Here is a 26,833-nt window from a genome sequence, read left to right as displayed (position 1 = left end):
AATCTGATATCAAAATTCGGGACCAACTCTCTAGGGAATGTCTCACTACCATGACAACCCCCAAATAGGACGTATTTTTAAAACAGTGGAGCTCGTTATTGAAAATTTTTATGACCCATACCCTAAACCGGACATATTTCCTGAAAATGAAAGGTATTTGGGATTAGAAAACAAATTTGATATTTGAACACCAATGTCGATATGGTATTCAAATAAATGGTATATAGATATATGAGAATAGAGCACTATGCTGATATATTTTCAGGGCTTAGTGTTTGTGGGACCACCCCACTCCCAAAAAAAACCCCACTAAATTGGGCATATGTGGGGCTCAAATGTCAATGTGGGGCTCAAATGAAAGGTATTGTGGAAAAAAGCCCGAAATTGATACCCACTTTCGGGACCAATTTCCCGTTTTCCAAAACACCCCATAAACAGGAATTATTTACTGTCCATCGAAATATGGGGCTCAAATAAAGGTATTTAAAAGTAGAATACGAATCTGATATACCCGAATCTGATATCCCCAAAACACCCCCAAAGGGTAAACATTTATCGACCAATATGTGGCTCAAATGAAAGGTATTTGAGATTCGAATACGAATTTGATAACCAAATTTTTGGGGCCAAGTGTTTGGGGGACGTCTCATCCTACAAACTACCCTGAAACCAATGGTAATGTGGGGTTTAAATAAATGGTATATGGGAGAAGAGCACGATGCTGATATTTTTTTCAGGGCAAAGCGTCTGGGGGACCACCTCACCTGCGAAATCACCTCTAAATGGGACAAACTTATTTACCGATCATGGAAATAAGGGGCTCCCACTGCCAAAATCCCCATGAGAATATCGGTCTCAAATAAAAAATGGAGTACATATAACAACCAAACTTAGATGTCCCAAAAACCGCCGAGCGAATTCACAGACCAATAAATATCATATGGTATTTGGATAAGAAAAAGGCGCAGCTGAGCGGGCCCGGTTCAGCTAGTAATTGTATAAAAAATCATCTAAAAAATTTATGCTGCATTTAATTACCTCTTCAAATGTATCCTCGTCTGCAGCACTGCCCTTTGAAACTGGCTTGGATGTTTCCTGGGTTACATTGTCATCGAAATTATCCTCATTTGTATTATTATCATCCTCTTCATCTTCTTCGGCTGTAACATTTTCCTCTTCTGCGGTAACATTGTCATCTTCAGTAGTGGCATTATCCTCTTCAGCAGTGACATTATCATCTTCAGCAGTAACATTATCATCTTCCGCTGTGAGATTCTCATCATCTTCGGGTGTTACATTCTCATCTTCAGCTGTGGCATTGTCATCTTCGCCTGTAGCATTTTCATCATCCTCTTCGACATCTTCGGCAGTAGCATTGTCATCTTCTGCTGTGGCATTTTCATCATCTTCATCATCTTCATCTTCATCAGCCTCTTCAGCTTCTTCTTGTGTTACATTCTCCTCTTCATCCCCCTCAGAGGCATCGGCTTCTTCCTCATACGGTTCATCATGGTCATCATCGTGATCGTCGTGATCATCGTGGTCCTCCTCAACTGAACCATGCGCAGCACCTACATGTACAAATAAAAGATTTCAAATGTGAAAGCTTTCAGTTAAATAGCAAACAACTCACCATGATCATCATCCGCTCGATGTTCATCAACCCAACCTTCGAAATAATTTGAAAAACGCGATTCCGATAAGGGTGTGTCAACTGTGAAAATAAAAGGCATTTATATATGGGGTTAAATATTTCTCTTTTGCTAAAACTCACCATCCGAAATGCCTCGATTTTCCAAGATTATTAGGCATACCAAGCCCAATAGTACAGTCATCAAAGAGAAGAAAATTATCTTGGCACACCAATGACCTCCAGTGCCATGATCATGCTGAACATGCAAATGTACATCATCGGACATCATTTTGGTGATATGAACACCATGCGAAGATTCGTCATCTGTTGGCATATATAAACAGAAGATTTAGGAATTATTTAGGGAAATAAACACAAGTTTTATAGAACAAAAGGGTCATAACAGGGTTGGAGATTGAAAAATAATTTTCCATACTTCAAGGATATGTTTTTTATAGGGTAACAAAGAATGGGATAGAAAAATGGTGGCTTTTTGTTTGAACCTCTTTGCGGTACATTCTTAAGCGATTTTAAACATGCAAAATAAGTTTTGTTATAAGGGATTTTTTTCTTAAAAAATCATTTTTATAGTTTTTGGGGGAAATATGTTTTACTCATTGGGATACTGTTTCTCTAGGACCAGATTTCTTATTACAGCTGATAGAAAATCGCTCTATACGGTTTGATCATGTTGTCATGGGAGTTCATGACATTCTCAAATGTAAGCAGGGATTGAGTAAAGAAAGCCTTGTGTAGGACCAGAACTTCATGCAGATGGTGTTGAACTATAGAAAGTTAATATTAAGAACTTATATAGAGACCTTTCTTGCGATTACAACAAAGAGTCTCTATTTCATTGGAACAACGATGGTGTTTCTCCCTATCTTTCTTTCTTTCTTTCTTTAAATGGCTATGACAGAATATTTGTTCAATTAGCCGAACGTAGAATATCGTTCCAAGCGCCTTGATCTTCTGCGATCACTCTAAAATCTCTAATACCAAGTTTCGAGGTATATCCCACAACTTGATCTTTCCATCGGGCTTTTGGCCTTCCCGGTTTGCGTGTACCACCGTGTTTGCCTTCAAAAGACTTCTTTGCTGGAGCTTCTTCATCCATTCTGACAACATGACCTAGCCAATGCATCCGTTGTATTTTGATGCGTGTAACTATGATATCGTCGTCATACAGGTCGTGATTTATACGTAGCCTATATTCTCCATTAACGTATATATTTTACGAAGAATCTTTCTCTCAAATACTCCAAGCACTACCTCATCTGCTTTCACAAGTATCCGTGCTTCAGAACATTAGTGTCTTGTATAGTGTAATCTTTGTCTGTCGAGAGGTGGCCTTGTTTCTAAACTGCTTACTTAGTCCAAAGTAGCATCTGTTTGCCAGTATTATTCTTCACTTTATTTCAAAACTGGTGTCATTCTTTTCGGTTACGGCGGTGCCGAGGTAGATAAAGTTACTATTTCAAAGTTGTGGTTCCTAACTTTCTCCATTTTCTTTATCTGCTCGGTTGTACAAGGCGTTTTGGGAGTTGAAACCATCCATTTCGTCTTATCTCCATTTACTGCCAGACCCATTTTCATTGACTCTCTTTCGATTCTTTCAAAGGCAGCAGTTACTACTACCGGTGACTGACATATGATGTCGATGTCGTCGGCATATGCGAGTAGCATGTGTTCTCTTGTGAATAGTGTGCCATATCTATTCACACCTGCATCTTGTGTAATCTTCTCCAGCAGGATATTAAAGAGATCACACGATAGGTTGTCTCCATGTCTGAAACCTCGTTTGGCTACTTGGATCTCATTCTGACTAAACTTTCTATATCCGAGTTTTTTTATGAAAATTCAATTTACTGGGAAAATCAGACATATTTGCTAAAACCGCTATTCCCGTAAAGATGTTGCAGTCTGCCTGTTTTAAAGCTGCTACCTTTGATTCTGGGCATAGCTGCGCTGAAGTAAATCATTATTTTAAGTATGAATGAACGTTTTACACCTGAATTTTGGATTATCGCAGTAGTGTGCAATTATATTGAATGTCGTTCGTTCATATCAGTAAGCTCGATATAGACCCAATCAATCACCATCTCAATCACCATTTAGTAAATGGGCGCTCGCAGCTAGGAGAAGTCAGATAAGGTCTTTAGTATCTGGAGAAAGAGTTTCGGGAGCAAAAAAAAGAGCCTCTGGCTCAAGCCTCGTGTTGCATATGCAATGCAATGCAAATTTGTCCAAGAACCTTCCATTAAGGAACAGGGCCAAACTTCTCATATATCACCGAGTGCTGTCCGATTCAAGTTTAAGCTCAATGATAAGTAGCCTTCTTTCTATAGCCGAGTTCAAGTGGCGTGCCGCAGAGTAACACCTCTCAGAGGATTATTAGGGGATAGGGCATTAGAAGGGGATAACCACCGCTGAAAATTTTGTTCTCGCCAGAATTCGAACCCAGGAGTTCAGCGACATAGGCGGATATGCTAACCTTTGCGCTACGATGGCCTTCGAGCTTCGTGTGAGGCACCTGTAATTTTCAATTTAATTTTCATTCAATTCTTAAAAACCATCCCCCTCTTATGAACATCATACGAAAATGACCTACTATACTAACCAGAGTGTTTGTTCAATGTGTCAATTCAATCCTGCAGATGCAGTAGTCACATATCCTATTGGATTTGTGTTGATGCGGACCTCATCATGAACAAAATCCCAATGGAATTCTTATAAAGGAGACTTAATGAATAATGAATTCAATAGAGGAGGCTTAATGAATTCAGCAGTACTTTAAAGTAGTTTAGGTCATCAGGAGAAGCCATGGATTACTCATATTGTATGTCAGAAATACATGGTATGTCTACGCTTATGGTCCAACAGAAAAAGAGTTACCAAAATGATCGTAACCACTCGTGATTTAGCTATTTGATTTGCCATCAGCATTTTGATATCGAAGATGTATGTACAAGGGTGCGTATGACGTATGGATATGTGGGTAAAGGTATGGAATAATAACCATACGCACCCATGCCAAATAAATTTAACAAAAAAATATACATAATGCCGCACAGTGGGCCAAATGGCAAAAAAATTGGAAATAAGTCTACAACTTTTTATCTGTTGATTTTAGCCATACAAAATGTTCTAGACATTTGTAGAGGAGGACATAGGCTTTCAGAAAAGTGCTGTTGTTGGTCCATATCTTTAATACAGGGTGAGCTACAGGGTGTCAAAGTTGACCACTTTTGACTTCTCCAAGCTTCTGGGGGCCATAACTTTTGATCTACTCAACCGATTTACATGATTTAGGACTCTAGAGAAAGAGCTTGACAAGATCTAAAAAACTTATGCATAAAGTACCATGCCATCGTGTACTGTTAAGGAGTTATGAATTGTTTAATTTTAAAATATGAAAATTTGGCCTTGGTTTTTTTCAGTGTTTTTTAAATAACTCCGTCAATTTTAAAGCTATAAACTTCATACTTCACACAAATTATGCCAGCATATGTGTGCATAAAATACAAAAGGAATCACGTGAATATCTTTGGCGGTTTAAAAATGGCATCGTTTTCAATATGAAAAATATTTTTTTTGTCAAAAAATTGCAAAATTTTTCAAAAAAGATACTCCCATTTCCTTTAAGTTTTCGCAAACTTTGGCCGTCAAAGCATTATCATTTCTTTCCATTTTCACAAAGTCGAGGTATTAAGAAAAGTTTTAAGTGCTAATTTGGCTAATTTCGATATCAAACAACACCGTTATCTTAAGACCAAAATGGCCAATTTTTTTACTAAACTTCAAAAGTTTCTCACTGGAAAAAAAGTTCCACGGGGATTTTTTCGCTTTTTTTGAACTTAAATGAAAGCTTAAAATGTTCCCAACATTTTAAGGTATGTCTCGCCATATCCTAGCCATAAATGAGATCGTAGCGATCAAAATACTGAAAAAAGTCAATTTTCAAGTAGTGCTATATTCATTGCTAAAAAACAAGTATTACGTCACATTTTATTGCAAAGATGTTAAATAAACTTTTATTTGGTAACACTTCTTCTACAAAACACAAAAAGAATCATGGAAATATCTCTATTCTATTCCATTTTATGGAACCGGCAATAAAAAAGTCAATTTTTCAAAAAAGTCGAATTTCCCAAATTTTGTTTTTGTTGTCCTAATTGCACATGACACACTATAGCCATATTTACGCAACATACCTTATCGTAAAGGAAATTTTCATACCTTTCCAACAATGTATAAAACATTTCTCAACTCGGATTCTATCTACTCTAAAATTCATTTACACTTCATTAAACTCTATATAAAAATGTCTATTTGTGAAATGGAACCTTATATGGGGCCTACACTAAAACATTGATAGATTTGCCCAGGGTTTACAATACAAATGTGTTAGAATAAAAAAAGGTCTCCTGCCAAAGTTTAAAAAAATTGGAATAAAAATATGTGTTTTAGAGCGAAAACACTTCGCATCGGCGTGCGTTTGTATAGTACCTACATCTATTTTTAATGTAAGCTGATGATTTTTGAATAAAAAGTAACCTAGAAATATACCTGCATATATATATATATTTGTGTTAAGATTTGATGCAGACAAATGTTACCTGTTTCGCTATGTCGAATTCCCAGGAAATCCACCGTATCAATGAATGTGAAAAAACCTACCCATAAAAAATTCATTGTCATTTTTTTTAACCAAATTCGAGTCCAGGTAAATAATTATAGAAGAGTAAGTAAAAAGAGGCACTTTGGACCCCTTTTTACGATTGCGTCTGATACCTGAAATGGGTCATTAATTGTGAATATATTGCATAAATATTTGAACAAAATCCAAATTTTCTTCATTATATTTTGTAGAGGCGTAAAGGACATTTATAAGTTATGGAAGTCATACTGAAGTATTCCACTCTTTCGAAAATTGTATGGGACATCAAAAATGATTCCAAATCATACACGGAGTCATTTAAGGAACTTGTTTACACTTTGGACCACATATATGGAATAAGGCTAAATAAAGACGCTTTAGACAAACTTGAAAAATTCTACAAATCATTTGAGAGAAGGTTGCCAGAATGTTCATTCGCAAAAATCAAGTTTTTCAAAATGTATGAGAAGTGGCTGAAATCGGATCTACTTATTGAAATTAAACCGCTGATTCCCGGCCGGCCTAGCAAAGCATACGACGAAGTTACGGAGAAAACCAAAAAGAAAAAACAAGAGGAACTATTGGCGGCACATCCGCCAAATTTAATAAAAGATACGTTCAAAACAGCATTGTTAAAAACACAACCAAAAAATGTTGGACGAATTGTCGATGTTTTACCATTAGCATCTCCGAAAAGGGTAAAGAGAATGGTAGAAAGTATTCCAACTCCAAAATCGACTACAGAATTCACGGAGGAAGATGCACTGGCCCTGATTTTGAACCTAGGCCTCTCAAGAAACAAATACTCAACAATGAGGAAGGCTCTTCGTGAAAAAGGATGGGGTTGTTTACCCTCAAAACATAAATTGTACAACACCAGGACGAAAATGGTGCCATCAAATATATACGTGGACGAATTAAAAGCAAGAGTGAAACTTGCTGATCTTGTTGAAAATACAGCTGTTAGAATTATTTCTAATTTTACTGAAGAACAGTTGAACACATGTAATAATTCCGAAGTGGTTTTGATCAGCAAATGGGGTTGTGATGGATCATCTGGATTTTCCGAATATAAGCAACAAACAGAAATAGATGCCAACTTCGCATCAATTTTCATGGCATCATTAGTACCATTGAGAATGAGATTGTACAAGGACCAATCTTCATCATCGAAAGAAAATGCATTTCAAGATATATGGATAAATAGAACACCTGGGTCAAAATATTTATGTCGCCCAATTCGGTTTGAGTATACAAAGGAAGACCGGAACACAACACGATCTTTGGTGAACGAAATAAAGGAAGAAATTGCTGCATTACCCATGATTGTTATAAACCAATTGGGAAGAAATATAAAAGTTTCGTTTCAACTACAACTCACTATGATCGATGGAAAGGTGGCAAACGCATTAACTGGCGTTATGTCCAATTGGAGATGCAATATTTGTGGCAAGAAGAATGGGCAATTCGAGGACAAGTCTGATGAAAATTTAGTAAACGAAAATGCGCTCAATTTCGGTATTTCGCCCCTGCACTGTAGAATTCGATTCATGGAGTATTGTTTGCATTTATCGTATGACCTTAAATATCGGACTAGCCCTGGAAACCGCGATGTCTCTGCTAGAAACAACCAAGATCTTCACAAAATGAGGCAGGAAGAGAAGAATCGAATCCAGTTGGAGTTTAAACAAAAGGGACTTATAATAGATAAACCTCTTTACGGATACGGAAGCACAAATGATGGCAACTCGGCAAGGCGGTTTTTTGAGGACCCCGTATCGACATCTAAAATAACCGGTCTTGATGAACACTTGCTAAGACGATTCAAAGTGATTTTGGCTGTAATCAATAGCAAAAAGATGATAAATTCAACCAAATTTGAAGCTTATAGTAATGACACAAAAAACATTTTATCTGATTTATATTCGTGGAAAGCTTTAACACCGACAGTACATAAAGTCTTACATCATGGCAAGGAAATTGTGGAATACAACATACTTCCGTTAGGAGAACTTACAGAAGAAGCTCAGGAATCCCGTAATAGAGATGTTAAACAGTTCCGGCTTTTCAATACCCGAAAGAGCACCAAATTTAACCAAAATTATGATTTACTTCAATATTTATTGTTATCGTCTGATCCGGTACTATACAGCATCAGAACTAAATGGCTACCAAAAATATGTGACGATATAGATAAGGACGATCCCGATGCCATTCAAATTAAAGAGCTTTTAAATTTTGATACCTTAGATTATTTGGTAGAGAATAAAATCAAATAATACAAAACTAAAATGCTTTTTTATTTTGGGAGTAGCTAATATACATATAAACGCACGCCGATGCGAAGTGTTTTCGCTCTAAAACACATATTTTTATTCCAATTTTTTTAAACTTTGGCAGGAGACCTTTTTTTATTCTAACACATTTGTATTGTAAACCCTGGGCAAATCTATCAATGTTTTAGTGTAGGCCCCATATAAGGTTCCATTTCACAAATAGACATTTTTATATAGAGTTTAATGAAGTGTAAATGAATTTTAGAGTAGATAGAATCCGAGTTGAGAAATGTTTTATACATCGTTGGAAAGGTATGAAAATTTCCTTTACGATAAGGTATGTTGCGTAAATATGGCTATAGTGTGTCATGTGCAATTAGGACAACAAAAACAAAATTTGGGAAATTCGACTTTTTTGAAAAATTGACTTTTTTATTGCCGGTTCCATAAAATGGAATAGAATAGAGATATTTCCATGATTCTTTTTGTGTTTTGTAGAAGAAGTGTTACCAAATAAAAGTTTATTTAACATCTTTGCAATAAAATGTGACGTAATACTTGTTTTTTAGCAATGAATATAGCACTACTTGAAAATTGACTTTTTTCAGTATTTTGATCGCTACGATCTCATTTATGGCTAGGATATGGCGAGACATACCTTAAAATGTTGGGAACATTTTAAGCTTTCATTTAAGTTCAAAAAAAGCGAAAAAATCCCCGTGGAACTTTTTTTCCAGTGAGAAACTTTTGAAGTTTAGTAAAAAAATTGGCCATTTTGGTCTTAAGATAACGGTGTTGTTTGATATCGAAATTAGCCAAATTAGCACTTAAAACTTTTCTTAATACCTCGACTTTGTGAAAATGGAAAGAAATGATAATGCTTTGACGGCCAAAGTTTGCGAAAACTTAAAGGAAATGGGAGTATCTTTTTTGAAAAATTTTGCAATTTTTTGACAAAAAAAATATTTTTCATATTGAAAACGATGCCATTTTTAAACCGCCAAAGATATTCACGTGATTCCTTTTGTATTTTATGCACACATATGCTGGCATAATTTGTGTGAAGTATGAAGTTTATAGCTTTAAAATTGACGGAGTTATTTAAAAAACACTGAAAAAAACCAAGGCCAAATTTTCATATTTTAAAATTAAACAATTCATAACTCCTTAACAGTACACGATGGCATGGTACTTTATGCATAAGTTTTTTAGATCTTGTCAAGCTCTTTCTCTAGAGTCCTAAATCATGTAAATCGGTTGAGTAGATCAAAAGTTATGGCCCCCAGAAGCTTGGAGAAGTCAAAAGTGGTCAACTTTGACACCCTGTAGCTCACCCTGTATTAAAGATATGGACCAACAACAGCACTTTTCTGAAAGCCTATGTCCTCCTCTACAAATGTCTAGAACATTTTGTATGGCTAAAATCAACAGATAAAAAGTTGTAGACTTATTTCCAATTTTTTTGCCATTTGGCCCACTGTGTGCCGTGAAAGAGGCATCAGAAGGTCTCGCCAAATCACGGGTGTTAAGAACTGTATGGTTTACAACTTTTCACTGGACTATAACCATAGACCGTGCATTTCTGACTAACAATATGAGATTCGATAAATGCTCAGGGAAAGCTGAGAAAGCATACAGACTAGCTGGAACCACTACCAATTCTTGATAGTATCTTCAGGATACTAATTTGGCGACTGATACTGTAGTTGAGTTCAATGAGGCATCGCAGTTGAGTTCAATGAGATTATCGACCACTTTAAGGATTTTTCAGGCAGATGCCTTTGCCATAACGACAAATGCCATCGAAATTCTAGAAAGGAATCTGCCGCTCTCAAAACTCAGGGCGAATAGTAACAGCACTTAAATCTTGAATATGAAATAGCTGAAATCAAAGTGCATGGTGGAATGTATAGAATCCTCAATGAAACTACAAGCACATGGCATAATGCTAATTTGGTTAGCTGGACACGACAACGCACAGTGGGAGAAAATCGAAAAAAACGAGATCGTGTGCAAAATTTCAAGGCCCTAGGTTATACGGTCGGGCTGCCAATTCTTCATTTATGGTCTGGTCTAAGAAAAAATAGAATACAAATACTCGTATCTTAGTAATTATTTTTAAATATTATTTGTAATATTTGTGCATTTGTATTTGTGTATTTAAAAAACAAAAAAAAATTCTACCCGATTTTTTTTCAAAAATTCCCAAAATACCCCTTTTAAGCAAAGATGGTTTCAAAATCGGCATTTTTTAGTAAATAAATATTGTTAGGGGTAAAATTTTTTTTTTGCATGGGTTTAGGTGACATATGGATCTGTGCTTTGGAAATTTTTAACTCGAGGGTTTTTTTCATTTTTTTAATTTAAAATTACCTACTTTGGAGTACAGTTTAAATTGACATATCTACTTCAAATTTTACTTAAAACGGATCTACAATATGTCCTATTCACTCAAAAAAAGAAAAAAATAAGGTAGTTTAGTTTTTTCAATAAAGACTAATCAATGAAAATACTTATTTTGATCAAAACAATACACTTTTTTCAAATTTTTTGACTTCCAAACTGTATAACTCTAAGCTGAATAATCAAATGTGGACACTTGTCGCGGCATAGTAAATTTTTTTGTCATTTGCCAAATCATGCATAAAAATGATAATCGAGCCACAAATGCCTTCGAAAATCGGAAAATACGAAGAAGCAGTACTCGGTCAAAATTGCACATAAAAAGATTACAAAGTCGAATATCTCCGAAACCAAGCGGACTTTTTTGTAGGGATTTTCGAGCACTTTTCAGTAAAAATTTTCGAAATCAGACCATAAATGAAAATTTGGCAGTCTAAACAATTTTTCGAAATACCGATGTGACCAACTTAAGGGCCTTGACAAAAGACGCCCGGACAACCTAGGGCCTTGAAATTCTGCACACGATCTTGTTAACATCTCAGTTCTAAACTTTTCAATTTTCAAAGAGATATCCCTACCTGTTCTCACACGGCATATTTTTTACTAGTTTTTTTTTCGATTTTCTCCCACTGTACAACGTTTCACACAAATAGAAACTTGGATTTCAAATTTGCTGTTATCGCTACCACATGGATGGTATAAAACGTATAATGTCATTTCATGTAAATTGCATAAAACCGATAGATATTGATGATGCACAAAGTTTTTCTATCAGCGCCGGACGAAGAGTGACGTGCCATTTGTCCAAGCATTGCACTATGAGCCCAAGGGCAGATTTTAGGGGCAACAAATCCCAGAAAGCAGCTAGGAGTCCTTAATTTTGCACCAGCAATTGCTGGGGCATTAAAACGGCGATGACAAAAGTTGGAGTCTATACTCCACGCCGGTGGGCGTTTAATTGACGTTCTCCGCGTTGTTTTCTTGAATACGTACATATCGCAATTAATATCTGATTTGGCTAAAAGTTTGCATACTGACCTCTCCTATGGACGCCAACTTCCACTTCAAATATGGTTCAAATTAGTCCCTTTCTTACAACGTACAAATTCTTTTCTTTGTCTGTAGTTTCGTCATTTGAACTAAAGTAAAGTGATCTAAAGTAAATTAACCTTTGGTGGGTTTATCTTACCAAACCTACGCTTCATAAAATTTTCTATGAAAATCAAATTTTGGCGAAATTTTCTTCAAACTTATATTTTTGCAAGACAAAGTTGATGCACTTTTGTTTAAATTTCATAAATAAATTAAAATATATATTTTTTTAATTTTTAAGGAATTCTATTTAATAAATATTCATTTTCATATAATTTTTTTGAAAATCGATAAAGCTTTTCGTAAAAAATAATTTTTGCAAAATTTTTTCCATAAGTAATATTTTTTCTATAAATAATTTTTTTAAGGGAAAAAATTATTTTTTGGGTAAAACTCAAATTTTGGCGAAATAAGAGGACATTTCAAATTTCAAAAAAGGCAGGTAATAACAGAAGAGTGTAAAGTTTGCTGGTGTTTTTACAATAAGCCGTAACAAATGGAGGAATTCAAATAATAATAGATGTCGCTGTTTAAGGATAGTGCCATTCACATAAAAGAAAGCTGGAAAGGATTTTTAAAAAACAAATATTTATGGACTCAATTGTATACCTTGTACACTGGATTGACGGGAGAAAACAAGCTCACCCTCAGATTTTCGATAGTCAAGAGATTCTGCATTTGTTGTGTAAAGTAAAATATTGATTTAATATCATTCACTCTAAGTGATCGTAAGTAATGGTGTTCAAAAAATCAGCTGATCCCCCCAGGTATGTGGTATTTTGTAAATACATGTATTTTGGTTTTTGTTTGACAATATGAGTAATGGCGACTATGGACGTTGTTATCTTTCTTTTTTTTCAATTTCTATGAAGAGCAGAAATGTGAGAGAATAAGAAATACCCAAGCATTGAAAGAAAGAGCACATTAAAAAACAAGAGCACACGAAAAAACAAATTGGCAGAAAACCGCATAAAAACAAAGAACATAAAATGTGTAAACATTCTTCTACAAATTTGTTCGTTCAAAAATTGTTGCAAATCATTCGCAATGGGAAAATTGCCAATAATATGAGAGATGTGTGAGGTGTATAACTAAGTTGGCCGCCTTTCTATCTACATATGCATATTGCGGAAGACTATGAACACACATTTAGGCACACATCATTTGTCCGATGCCTAAAAATCCATTTAAATGTTGCTAGTAACGTCAATATTCACATGGGACTACATACATACATACATATGTATGTATGTATGTGCATTTTCATTCTCGTATACATGAGATGGACACATATTTTGACCTTCTTTGTTTATTCACTTCAGAAAAACATGGTACAAATCATTAAGGCCCGGAATTAGCTTAACATGACACAATTTTAATCTGAATTAACGCAGCCCTGAGGTTATTAACACGAACATAAGTTCCCGCGCAATAGTACACTCAAACAAAATTTGTTAGTAGACACTGAAAAAAAGTTAAACTAACAGCATAACATATTCGAAAAAAGAATCGAAGCCACTGTTTGCTAAAATACTTGTATTAACTTTATTGATTTTTATACCCATACACTTTACCATATAATAGGTTCTATACTTATTTAGTTGTTCCAGTTGTAACTCATCCAAATATTGCTCTGAGAGTCTAGGCACAATAATTATTCTCTAACATTCTTGACATTCTAAGTCCATTTAGCTTTGTCCGCCCGTCTCAATGGCTGTTGTCTTTTGTGGAGTTATGTTATGTCTTTCAACATCTGTGACACGTATGATCGGACTTTTATTTTAATGACTGAACTCCTGAAATGCGCGATTCTTATTCAATTTCAAAGGAATTTTGCATGAAACGTTCCAACATCTGTACCATGTATGTTCTGAATCGGTCCATAACCGTATAAAGTCCCCATCTAAACAGATTTTATAATTTGACTTCTTGAGCACATGAATAATGCAAATATGCATATAAAAATTCCATTAAAGAATAGTGAGGATCTTTCCATCAGTTATCGATGTCCTATTCAATTTAAACTCAATGGAAAGGGCAGGGTTACCATTGTGAAGTTTGAAAATTTCACACAAAAATAAAGTAGTCTTCCAAAAAAAAAAAAAACTCTCAAGTCGAACTGTATAAGATGTGAAGTCCTAAAGTCAATCTGGAAATTGGTCTATTCTATCATATATGAAAACACTCATGGACGAGAGTCACAAAATATGTCGACTCTATTCTCCGGCTAGAGCCGAGAAACATTTAAAGGTATTTTAAAGTAGTAAAGCTTTCCCGGGTGAACTTAACTGGTATACGATGAACAGTTAAAGTGGAGAAGATTCTCTTCGAGCCACATAATGTCAAGGTGACCAATAAAGCATCTTTTTCTTAAAACCGGCTATCGAACTATTCGAAAAATGTGCACATTTAAAAAACCGGTTTAAGTTTTTGAGATTTTTAAAAAACCGGGTAAAATGGTTATTTTTCTATAAAAGTAATCCATTTTAAAATTTTATGAAAAACCTTAGATGAAGTTAAAAGTCTACCATTTTTATGAGTTTATGCGGAGGATATATGTTTACATTCTTAAAACTGGCTTAACATCGAGATTTTAGAAGGTCACGAAGTCAAATATGAGGATCGAATAGATTAGAACCGTTTTTATACCTACCACTATAGGATAGGGGGTATATTCATTTAGTCATTCCGTATGCAACACATCAAAATATCTATTTCCGGCCCTACAAAGTATATATATATATATATATATATATATATATAAATATATATATATGTATATATATAAATATATATATATATATATATATATATATATATATATATATATATATATATGTATATGTATATATATATATATATATATATATATATATATATATATATATATATATATATATATATATATATATATATATATATATATATATATATATATATATATATATATATATTTCTGATCGTTGTAAAAGACGATTTAACAATGTCCGTCCGTGTGTCCGCCAGTTGTAATCACGCTTCAGTCTTTAAAAATTAAGAAATCGAGTTAAAATTTTGCACAGACTCGTATTTCTTCTATACGCAGGTTAAGTTCTTGAGTGGGCCAATTCGGACTGTATTTCGATATAGCTGCCATATAGACCGATCTGGCGATTAAGGTCTTAAGCCCGCAAAAGCCAGATTTTTATCCCGTTCAGCTGAAATTTAAAACAGGAAGTTGTACTAGAGCAATAGGGTCCATATCGGAACATATTTACATGTAGCTAACATACAGGCCAATATGCTGGTTTAGGGTCTAAGCCCGTAAAAGGCGCATTTAATATCCGATTTCGATGAAATTAGAAACAGTGAGTTGTTTTAAGCCTCCCGACATCCGAGTCAAATATTGTTCAGATCGGACACCACCTCCACAATTTCAGGCTTATCGAGTAATAATTGCGACCTCCAGAGGCCCAGAAATTCAAATTGGGAGATCGGTTTATATGACAGCTATATCAGGCTATTTACCGATTTAGACCATACTTGGAACAGTTGTTGGTTGCCATACCAAACCGACATATGCAAATGTTCAACCATATTGGTTAAGAATTGCGCCCTCTGGAAGCCCAAGAAGTCTATTTGGGAGATCGATTTATATGGCGGCTATATCAGGATATGAACTGATTTATACCATACTCGGCACAGTTGTTGGAAATCAAAACAAAATACTTCATGCAAAACTTCAGCCAAATCGGATAAGAATTGCTCCCTCTAGAAGCCCAAGAAGTCAAGATCCAACATCGGAAATATATACTTTATGGAGTCTTAGACGTATATTTCGATGTGTTACAAACGGAATGACGAAATTAGTATACACCCATCCTATGGACCCTGCACCATAGGACCCTCCATAATGAAATAGGATGATTCATATATTCATGGTGGTGAGTATCCACGTTTTTACTTGTTGATGTTCTTCATGAAAGTCATAAAGATACATAATGTGACAAATTTCAGTCACATGGCATACAATTAATGACTTCTAGGAGATCAAGAGTTGATGAAAAACATTTAAGAAAAACTATATACACTAATCAACTACAACTACATTGAACTGAATTCAGTCAACTAATGTTATTTATACGGACCTAGAGTACTTTCAACTCAGGTTCCAACAAACAAAGTTTCTTATCGGGTAAACAAGTTCCTTCATGACAAAAATGTCTCCAAAAATATTACTGTTGATGACAAGTGTTCCGGCATTCGAGTTGCTGGCGTGCTTGATTTGCTATTGCTTCCGTCGTGGGTTTCATTCCTAACAGAGGCTTGAACTTCAAATGGTCAAATTGAGTTTGTAGCAGACTGTCAATTTTACCAAACCTAACCTATTGGCAATGGAAAGCCGAGAAAGGGATCACAATAATAAAATATATTTAATATGATTTCCTACACACTACTGCTATTATAAAAACAAACAAAAAACAAGATGAATATCCCAAAAATTGTACCTAAACGACGCAATATGCTTTTAGCTAATGCGTAAAATGCCTTTGAGCACCTTTCAATGTGGTCTTTGTTTCAGCATTTTTTTTTTTGAAAATCGTCTGGATAATGTATATGTCATTCCTCTTTCAGATTTATATTACAGCTAGCTTGTTATTCATTCCTCTTTCAGAATTATATTACAGCTAGCTTTCGATGCATTTTATATACAAACCTTTCAACTTTGCATAGGGAAATCATTGCAGCATATACCTATCTTATTATGAAGATGAGTAATCGATTGCTGAGCTTAATCTGATGCCAGTCGCATAAAATGAAGAGCAATGTACCGATGATGACCCGATGACGTTGTGCAAAGCAATCACTCAGAAATTCAATATTTGCTAAAATTTGGCGGGAACAAACATTTGCATTATTACGTTAAGAACCATACAGTTATAATGTACTGATCAAAATAAAAAGGATGGAATGATAGCATATCATGGATTTCTGCAATTTTATTGTTTGATGATACCGGTAAAGATTCTGTTTCTTCATATGTTGTATCGATAAGCACTAAAGATTTAGTAGTAGCCAGCCTGAAAATTAATAAGATGTCTGCTCCCAACATAACACACGATTCTAGCAACACTTCAATCTAAAGCTACTGGTGAAGCAATGCAAATTTTGGTCGTGAACATTCCCTTAAGGGACAGGGGCAAACTTCTCACATATCAATGAAAGCAATACAATTAATGTTTTAGCTCAATGATACGGGGCCTCCTTTTTAATGCAGAGTCCGAACGGCATGCCGCTAAGCGACATAACTTGTTAGAAAGTTTTAGTATGGCTGGGTACCTTACAAATGTCACCAGCATTTGTAAGGGGATAACTACCGCTGGAAATTTTTTCCTGATATTGACGACGGGATTTGAAGAGCCGTTCGGCGTCATAGGATGACATGCTAACCTGTTTTAAATAACACAAACATCATTGTAGATCAGTGCACACTGTTTCCTAGCCTCCCCTGCAAATATATTTGATCGCCAAACAATCTTCCGCGAATATTCTAGATGAAGGTTACGTTCGCGGACGAGCTCGTCTAAGAGTTGTAGACGATTCCTCAGTGGTGGGGAATCTGCTGAAAGACTATTCCACGAATCTTTCACGTGAGTTACTAAACAGTAAGTCAGAAGAGTCTTAGAAGATTTAAGAATCGCGCAAGAATCGTGTGGACGAGTTTAAGTGGCAGTTTGCCATCAGACTCACTTAGACGTATTCATTCATTGTGATATCACAGGAACAGAAGATGAAAGGAAGATGCTTTCTAGTTGAATGCCTACCGTTGAACAATCCAGATCGCTTTAAAAAGCCCAATAACTTGCGAATGTTCACATCCGCTCAAGAAATGAGAACCTCAAAGAAATGAGAACCTAAAGTGAAACTCCTTCTAACTGCTATAGAACACAGAAGGTGTTCTATAGTCTCTTCTTCCTCGATGTCCCTACAGCTTCTGCAAAAGTCGTTGCTGGCAACCTTTAGTCTGTCAGCATGTTTTCCGATTAGACAGTGACCTGTCATGACGGACACAATGACTGAGACGCCTGTTCTAGCCAATGACAGCAAAGCGGTAGACCTCTTCAAATCTAGATTAGGCTACATAGATTTGGAATGCTCACAGCCTCCTCTTTGTGACTATCTATCATACATTGTCCTTCGGGACTGGTCCTGAAAACTTAGCTTAAATGTCGCTAGAGGCATACCCACAGATTTCAGTATCCCTGGAATGTGTAGGGTAGTTCCCAGTCTCGCAAGCTCGTCCGCTTTACAATTTCCTGGGATATCTCTGTGGCTCGGCACTCAGAACAGGTGAATTTTGAACTGTTAAGCCATCTCGTTGAGAGATCTGCGACAGTCGAGGGCGGTTTTTGTGTTCAGAAATACGTTCTCCAGGGATTTAATGGCTGCCTCGCTGTCTGAGAAAATATTTATGCCAATCGTCGTAATGACATTATATCTTAGCCATTCCAAAACTTCCTTAATTGCAAGGATCTCCGTTTTTTACACACTGTAGTGGTCGGGTAGCCTTTTCGATATGACCAGTTCTAGATCTTTAGAGTACACCCCAAAGCCCACCTGGTCGTTTAGTTTGGAACCATCCCTATAAAAGTCTATGTAACTTCTCTTTCCAGGGATATCGTAGTTCCAATCGGTTCTATCAGGAATAGTGGTATAGTACTTTTTATCAAAATACGGCTCAGGTAGGGTGAACACTAATACACATCCGAAATAAACAAATATAAAAAAATAAGACATTTTAATTTAAAATAAATGTTTCTCGGAGCTCATAAATGTGATCTCAATAGAACATTAAGCACTTTTTGCATTCCAGAATGTTTAATCATTGAATAAATTGGTCTGTTTGCGTACATTTCCAGTAAACATTTGCTGGAGAGTAAGAACAGCATTTATGCTCTTTTGCTATTTATCTGAATTAAACGGCTGGTTTTCATAAAACAGCTGTTTAATGCTGCTAATTTCTATTGGGATGAAAACCTTCAGTAGAAATTTGCAAGTTCTCACGCACTATTCCGCGTGAAAGCCTAACCACTTAGCAAGCATTTTTCTCCGTAGAAACCCCCTTAGCTGATTTGTTTATTGTATATTGTTAACAAAACTAATTTGTAAACTGGAAAAAGTAATTCTATTCAAATTAAACCCACTATGGTGGTGCAATATCTCATTTTAAATAAATTGTCAAAAACAAGTGTTTGCCAATCGTTTTAATGTATGGTTTGTTACATTTTCCTCCAAGAGTTGCCTGGCGTGAGCAACAACGGCAACTCTAGATGTTTGGCAACGAAAGAAACAGTTTGTAATTGCGGTGCTCATAGTGCTCTCTTGCTCTCTAAATTTAGGAAACACAAAAACAAACATCAATATCAACAACAACCACATCCTAATATCAGCGCGTCACAAAGAATGTGTGTGATGAAAATTAAAAATATAAATTTTCATAAAACTTAAAAAGTACAAAAAAGAAAAAAAAATATTTTATATAATAGGGCAATAGAAAAATTTAGGCACACTGTCACCGTGTGTAAAATGTTAAACAAAATGTATAAAGGAACACATGAGTTTCTTAAAGTAGATACCAAAAAAAAAAAAATAGAACAATGAGATGTGCCCCGAAGAAACAATGAAAATGAAAGATAGAATATGCAAAAGGTACTTACCACGTTTCTTCTTTTTGTCCTTACGTTTGCGTGGTTGGACATCGCCAGACATGTTGTTGGTTTATAGGTTGGAATTTATATCTGGAACAAATGAATTGTCAAGCCGATTGATGATTGAGAGTTGCTGCCACCGGGATATATAGCGACCCAGTGTTTGGACTAGGTCTATTTTTAAAATTTGTTTCCTACGTACTGTTGGGTTAGGCGAGAAGTATTACACGCACACACATGTACACTCGCGTTACTTGACTTTACAACGGGAGATCATCAACGGTTACTGCAGTCAAAACAAAAAATAATATTTCCAATTCTAATTCGAATTTCCACAAACACTCACACTCAAACTCCGAGTCGTAAACGTTGAGGGATTATGGTTTCGAGAGCGGTGCCAATATAAAAAATATATTCTAAAACAATTAATTGTCTTTTCCACTTTTCGAAAAAAATGGGAAAATGAATTAATGTACAATATGTGTCGTGCGGGCAGAAGATATAGGCGAAGACTGTGTAGCACTCGCTAAATGGTTGGTTGCTGCTTTCCTTCTTGTCTTTTTGTATGTAGCGGAGTGTATGGTAGCACCAACTCACATACACACACACACACGCACCCTCACACACAAACACACCACTTGTGTTAGCCGTCCGATGCTTTCTAGATTTGATCAAATTTGCTCCCGCTCGCGTTCGTTGTCGGTAAACGTCTGAATTTTGTTGCGGGCGATTCATATGAAACTTTTCTGTATTTTATGAAAAACTTAAAAATAAATTTTTCATTTTTCCTCCGAGATTTGTACTATTCTCTTGCCTTATGGATGACATTAATGTTAATATCATATGTATGTATGTATGTATGTATGTATGTATGTACGGCAATGGGAGAGAAGAAATTTGCCCATCCATACATTCTAATACCTAATGGGCACATTTAAACTACTGGTGAGAAACACTGCATTAGAGATTCTTATGCGAATGCATATTATGAGAATTTTTATTTTAAATCTTTAATATGTTAAAGAGATCACATAATTTAAATATCCCTTAAACGAGAATACATTACTTTTTATAGATCCTCTGCACATTTAACGAAAATGACAGTACTTTTGTAACCGAAGAACAAGTTCTACCATACACCTTAAAGCATACTAAGTTCTATAGTGTTGGGTCTTGATAAAAAATAGAATGCTTTTCTCGACGACTTCAACAATGTCTATGAAGTTTGGCGGGAAGGATTTCCTTATGACTCTCGACTCTACTGGTGAATATCATACAAATCGGCTCAGATTTAAATATAGCTGTCATATATGTATATCGCCCGATTTCCACTTCAAGAGCAGCGGCAAGCGCATTTTTTTATCAATTTTGCCAAAATTTTGTACAACACTTTCCCCGACGACTACCACATTATCTGAGAAGTTTGCTCGAAATCGGTTCAGAATTAGATATAGCTCCCATATATATGTTCGTCAGATTTTGGGTAATTTTGCAATAATGTTGTTATTTGTGAACATTAGTTATTACATTTGGAACATATTTGCTCAAAATTTGATAGGAATTGTTTAATAACCCATCCAAAAACAACCGCCGAAGTCCATCAATATTGGTTCAGAATTGGATATAGCTCCCACATTGTAATTAGATGGTAGGTGTAGGGTATTATACAGTCAGCACCGCCCGACTTTTGCCCTTCCTTACTGCTTTTATTATACCCTCTACCATAGGATGGGGGTATACTAATTTCGTCATTCCGTTTGTAACACCTAAAAATATTCATCTAAGACCCCATAACGTATATATATTCTTGATCGTCATAACATTTCAAGTCAACAAGTCGATCTAGGCATGTCCGTCCGTCCGTCTATCTGTCGAAAGCACGCAAACTTTCCAAGGAGTAAAGCTAGGCTCTTGAAATTTTGCACAAATACTTCTTATTAATGTAGATCGATTGGAATTGTAAATGTGCCAAATCGGTCCATGTTTTGATATACCGATCTAGGGTGGGAAAATTTTGCATGAAGTGTTTTGTTTTAACTTCCAACAACCGTGTCAAGTATGGTCTAAATCGGTTCATTACCTAATATATTGTAGCTACCAATATAAACCAATCTCCCGATTAGACTTCTTGAGCTTCTAGAGGGCGCAATTTTAATCCGATTTGGCTGAAAATTTTCACATATTATTTTGGTATGACTGTGTCAAATATGGTCTAAATCAGTCCATATCCTCGTATAGCTGCCATATAAACCAATCGCCTGATTAGACTTCTTGAGCTTCAAGAGAGCGCAATTCTCATCCGATTTGGCTGAAATTATGCGTGAGGTGTTTTGTTATGACTTCCAACAACTGTGCTAAGTATGGTCTAAATCAGTCTATATCCTCGTATAGCTGCCATATAAACCAATCTATCGGTTAGACTAGGAGAAGGAGAATCGGCCCGGCCGAACTTAGCACGCTTTTACTTGTTTTTCTATACACATTTTAAAACATTTTTTTGAAAAATTTATTGGGTTTCTCAACAGTAAGCCTGTTTGTCGTTTGCTCTTTAAGCACTTGAAATATTAGTCCACCCAACGTCAACGTATACATAACATTTAATTTCAATAATCATACGCTCCCCCTTACATACAAATATGATTCTCTAAAGGTGTAAGGCTGCGAACAGAGTTAAGGCCAAAACAGAATCAGCACGTTGAGCTTTGTTTTTGAGCGTCTCATTGCAAAAATGCAACTCTGCATACAAATTCCACAAAAGCAATGCGGAAAAGTTAAAAAATTTTCAACTTTGACGCTTAAAGGCGAGCGTCATTCTGTGTTGCAACACGTGAAATTGTGTTTTTAGTCGTCAAATTTGCAAAGTTAAAAATTGTTTAACTTTTGCGAGTTGCTTTTTTAACATTTGTTTAAAGGGTTGCAATTTTAAACGCGACGCTCCTCAACGCGCACATTCTGTTTAGGCCTTAGGGGATGCTGTAGAGCGGAACAGCATCGATCGATATGCTTTTTTTGTTTCTAAAACATCAAAAAACACAGGCAATAAGTAAAAAAATCAACAATGTAAACAAGCGGGAAAAACGCTTTGCAACTCTTTTCTCGCACTTAATTGGCTTTGCTCTCCGCTCTGCTCGGCGTTCACTATGTTATGCACAAGCTTATTTGTATTGACTTGTATGTAACCAGTTTTCTCGCACGCACGGTCTTTATCGCATTGACAAGTTCGTCCGTAATTTAGAAATTTCTTTTATTAAAGTCATATTAAACCACATCATTGCCAATTTCCATTGAAATTAAGTTTGGAAATGATTTTTAGAAATTCGTGCGCAGCAAAAGACGCATGGTATGTAACTCAACCCAAAGAAAGCATGAGGGCGAATCTGATTGCTTAAGCACGCATAAGTGCATCGCGTGGTATGTAACTCCAGCTTACGTCTATATGTTTGTTGCTCATTAAGCGCTTGAAATATTAGTCCACCCTACGGCAACGTATACATAACATTTAATTCTAATAATCATACGCTCCCCCTTACCTACAAATATGATTTTCTAATGGTATAAGACACCCGGTCGGTACCACACAGGTTGAAACTATGATTCTGCGGTGTTCATCGTTATCAAGGGAAACTTAGCTGAAAGCTACCGAGCGCGTCCACAGCTTGGGGATCGTAGAAATCTTCGTATTTATGCGGATTAGCTACATATGCAGCCGCGTTAATCAGCGGTTTCGAGAGGAGAGTCTCAGTGAGGAGACGGGTGCACCAGCTTTTACTTAAACACTAAGTGCCTATGATATCAGCGTCTGTTCCCATGTAAGGGGTGACTGGGAGCGCGCAACGGATCTTGAAGCAAGTGGCTCGCGACATCCAGGGATACATGTTCGATTCCACATAATCCACGCGGTAGGGCGCTAGGAAAGTTACCCGCACCCAGAAAACTTATCAAAGCAATTGGAAATAATAGTAAAAAGGGACTCCACTTACGTTGACGACACCAATATGCGGATCTGTACCTGGAATGTCTCTGACTCTTCAAACTACAAGACAGACATTACCGCCTTATAGGAAGTGCGAAGGATCTGGAGAGGCGTCATAACAACACTAAAAGGTAACACATACTTTTTACCTACCATGATAACAGGACATGTATTTGGGTGTGGATTTGTGGTTAGCCGAATACAGAAACACCGTGTCTCCAGATTTACACCGATGAATGAGATACTAGCCACAAAATCAAATTCTTTAATATCAGTCATATCTGAACCCATGTCCCGAAAGAAGATAAGGATGAACAGACCAAGGATTTTTGCAGTTAATCAGCGCCTAAAGAGAACATATGAACGCTGCTTCGCTCATGATATTAAAATCATTCTAGGAGATTTTAATGTCATAGAAAGGCAGAATATCTTTAGTCCGACGATCGGCAAATTAAGCCTCCATGAGTTAACGTTCGATAATGAAGAAGTGGAGGCCATTGTAGCGCGGAGGTTAGCATGCCCGCCTATGACGCTGAAAGCCTGCGTTCAAATCCTGGCCAGAACATCAGACAACATTTTCAATTATCCCCTCCTTTTGCTGGCGACATTTGTAAGGTACTATGCCAGGTAAAAACTTCTCCTCTAGGAGGAGCCCTACTATGATGCCATTCGAACTCAACAATGAAAAGAGGGTCACTTATCATTAAACTTAAACTTGAATCGGACAGCACTCATTGATATGTAAGAAGTTTGCCCATGTTCTCGAGACAAAAATTATTCACGCATGACTCACGACCCGGCACGGGATAGTTGTGAGCACCACACTGGCTGGAACATTGAGGTCAAATCTGTGTGGTGTTCATTGCTGTCGCGAGAAGCTTAGCTGCAAACTATCGGACGCGTTCATAGGTTGCAGTTAGTGAAAGGCTCCATACGGAGTAGCTGCAATGACAGTCGGGAACAATCAGCGGTATCGAACGGAGAGTCTCAATGGGAGGCCGGGCGGCACCGGCATTTGCACAAATACTGAGTGCTTTGGTGCTCGATATGACAAGGCGAGTTATTGGCGTCTTTAAATAACAAATGGCCACCCTGTTCCCGCGGCGATCGGTCCTTTGGACCGTAACGTGCTCATCTACAGGAGCTTGACGAGGATCGCCACTTCTACATGAAAATGTGGCTACAACAACAACAACGACTCATGAGACTAACGAGAAAAATCATGGCTCACTTCTGAAAAAATATTTTTCAATGAACTCAATTATAATTTTTTTTCAATCGTCCTTAATCATACGGTGTTTTAATGTACGAATATATAATGTATATAATGTGTTATCCATACCCACTTATTTGTTTATTTCCTTTTTTGCATCTGTGGACAGTAATGGTTTCTACTTCTTCCATACTTTCTCAATATTGTCAGCGGTCCTGAATTCGTGCATTAAAATACCGTATGGTTTGAGGCTCGTTCAAAAAATTGTGTTTTTGGTTTTTTTAACCGTAAGTCCTTGAATATCTCGTGTGTCGTGATTTTCTCGTGAATCGTGATTATTGTAGAGAGCATGATTTTACTCGCTCACGCACGAAGAATTTTAATTCAATCACGATCACGTGATTGAATTCGGATCTCTCTCAGGAATCACTTGACTGACGCATGATACGACAATTCATGACTCAAGTGCACAGCTCTACTCTGTTTGTTAATCCATGATAGATAGCAGCACCAGATTTCAACACAAAAAAAACAAGGCCATCTCTGACCAAGAAGGAAGGAACCAAATTGATATCGTTGTAATATATGGAAAGCATTCATCCTGAGTGTTATATAGATGACAACGGCATACTCCACTCGACTGACCTAACTGCTTGATGAACACTCATATCCCATAATATAACGGCGCAATGGCAAACCATTGACCACTCCATGGAAAATGCAGCAAAATCTAATCCGTACTTGAGTACCAGAAGCCTCAATAAACCCATGGTACGACACAGAGTGTCGAAGTCAATTGCAGTCAAGAATGCGGCATATAGAGCAAGGATGCACAACCAGTAGCAACGCTCCAAGTGAAGGAGAAATAGAAAGACGTGAATGTGAGCGAACCAATCCCTGATAATGGTATAGAAAGTATACCGCCTAGTCATAATAAGATCCAAGTAGCTTTGCCCCACAGGCAAACAAGAAGGCAGCAGGAGCCGATGGATTGCCAACTGAACTATTCGTAAGATCAAAGAAGACATAACCGATGATTGGAACCTCAGCATACTATATCCCACAACACAAGAAAGAAGAAAAAACAGTATGTGTCAAATACAAAGTAATAAGTCTCCTTCCCAACACATACAGGATCGATCTCAAGCGTAGATTCAAATAAATAGTCAATGAGATAATTGGACACTATTAATGCGCTTTAACACGTGTTAAATCCACCGTAGACACGCTGCGGACAATGCGCCAAATCCGGGAAGAAATCCAAAAAGGACAGGTCCAAACATACCATATTTCAGTCTGCTACAAAACCGTTTTCGAGAGTACTATACATTCAAATGTATTTCAATCCATGCCTGAGTTTGGTATCCCTTAAAAATTAATAAGACTCGGTAAGTCTGATGTTAGTTTGTACACGTTAGTAAGAACAGGAAGTAACCTCTCTGAACCGTTCAATATCAAACGAGACTTCAGACAGGGAGACCGCTCTAATACACTGCTGGAGAGGATTATACGCTATGCAGATGTAAATAGGTATTGCACACTGCTCTCAAAGGACCACATGCACCGGCAATTTGCAAATTTTGCCCCTGAACATTCCACTAAGGAGCAAGGGCAAACTTCTCACATATTCATGAGTGCAGTCGGGTTCAAGTTTAAGCTCAATGATCAATGATAAGGGGTCTCCTTTTTAAAGCCGTGTCCGTACGACATGCCGCAGTGCGACACCTCTTTGAAGATGCCGGGCGGCACCGAAAATATGAAAAGGCAAATTGTTGGCGTGGCGATGGGTCCTATAGACCAGAAAGAGCTTGCTCACCTTTTGGAACTTGATCAGGATCGCTACCATAACATCGAATGTCTAAATTACCAATTGTGATTTACAAAATTTTCCAAAA

General features: G+C 36.6%; 1 protein-coding gene across 7 annotated transcripts in view; it reads right to left on the bottom strand.

Annotated features, from left to right (window-relative positions):
- LOC106096373 (glutamic acid-rich protein) overlaps positions 1 to 20,482 on the bottom strand; it is a 37,964-nt gene extending 17,482 nt beyond the window's left edge. For 3 of the 7 annotated variants that reach the window (XR_009398368.1, XR_001222885.2, XM_013264097.2), the window contains exons 1-5: positions 19,762 to 20,482; positions 12,674 to 12,736; positions 1,775 to 1,957; positions 1,634 to 1,714; positions 1,039 to 1,571 (exon numbers count right to left, since the gene is read on the bottom strand). Coding sequence is in view for 1 of the 7 variants with exons in the window: in XM_013264097.2 (XP_013119551.2) it covers positions 1,039 to 1,571; positions 1,634 to 1,714; positions 1,775 to 1,957; positions 12,674 to 12,736; positions 19,762 to 19,813 (912 nt within the window). In the remaining 6 variants the exon portion in view is untranslated. The remainder of the gene's footprint in view (positions 1 to 1,038; positions 1,572 to 1,633; positions 1,715 to 1,774; positions 1,958 to 12,673; positions 12,737 to 19,761) is intronic. The other 4 variants (XR_009398370.1, XR_009398369.1, XR_009398371.1 and 1 more) reach the window with 4 other exon arrangements.
- Between the last annotated feature and the right edge of the window lie 6,351 nt (positions 20,483 to 26,833).

Source organism: Stomoxys calcitrans, chromosome 5, assembly GCF_963082655.1.
Source record: "Stomoxys calcitrans chromosome 5, idStoCalc2.1, whole genome shotgun sequence".
NCBI classification, from domain to species: Eukaryota; Metazoa; Arthropoda; class Insecta; order Diptera; family Muscidae; genus Stomoxys; species Stomoxys calcitrans.
The sequence above is the reverse complement of the archived record's forward strand: the minus strand, read 5'-3'. Positions and strand labels throughout refer to the sequence as shown.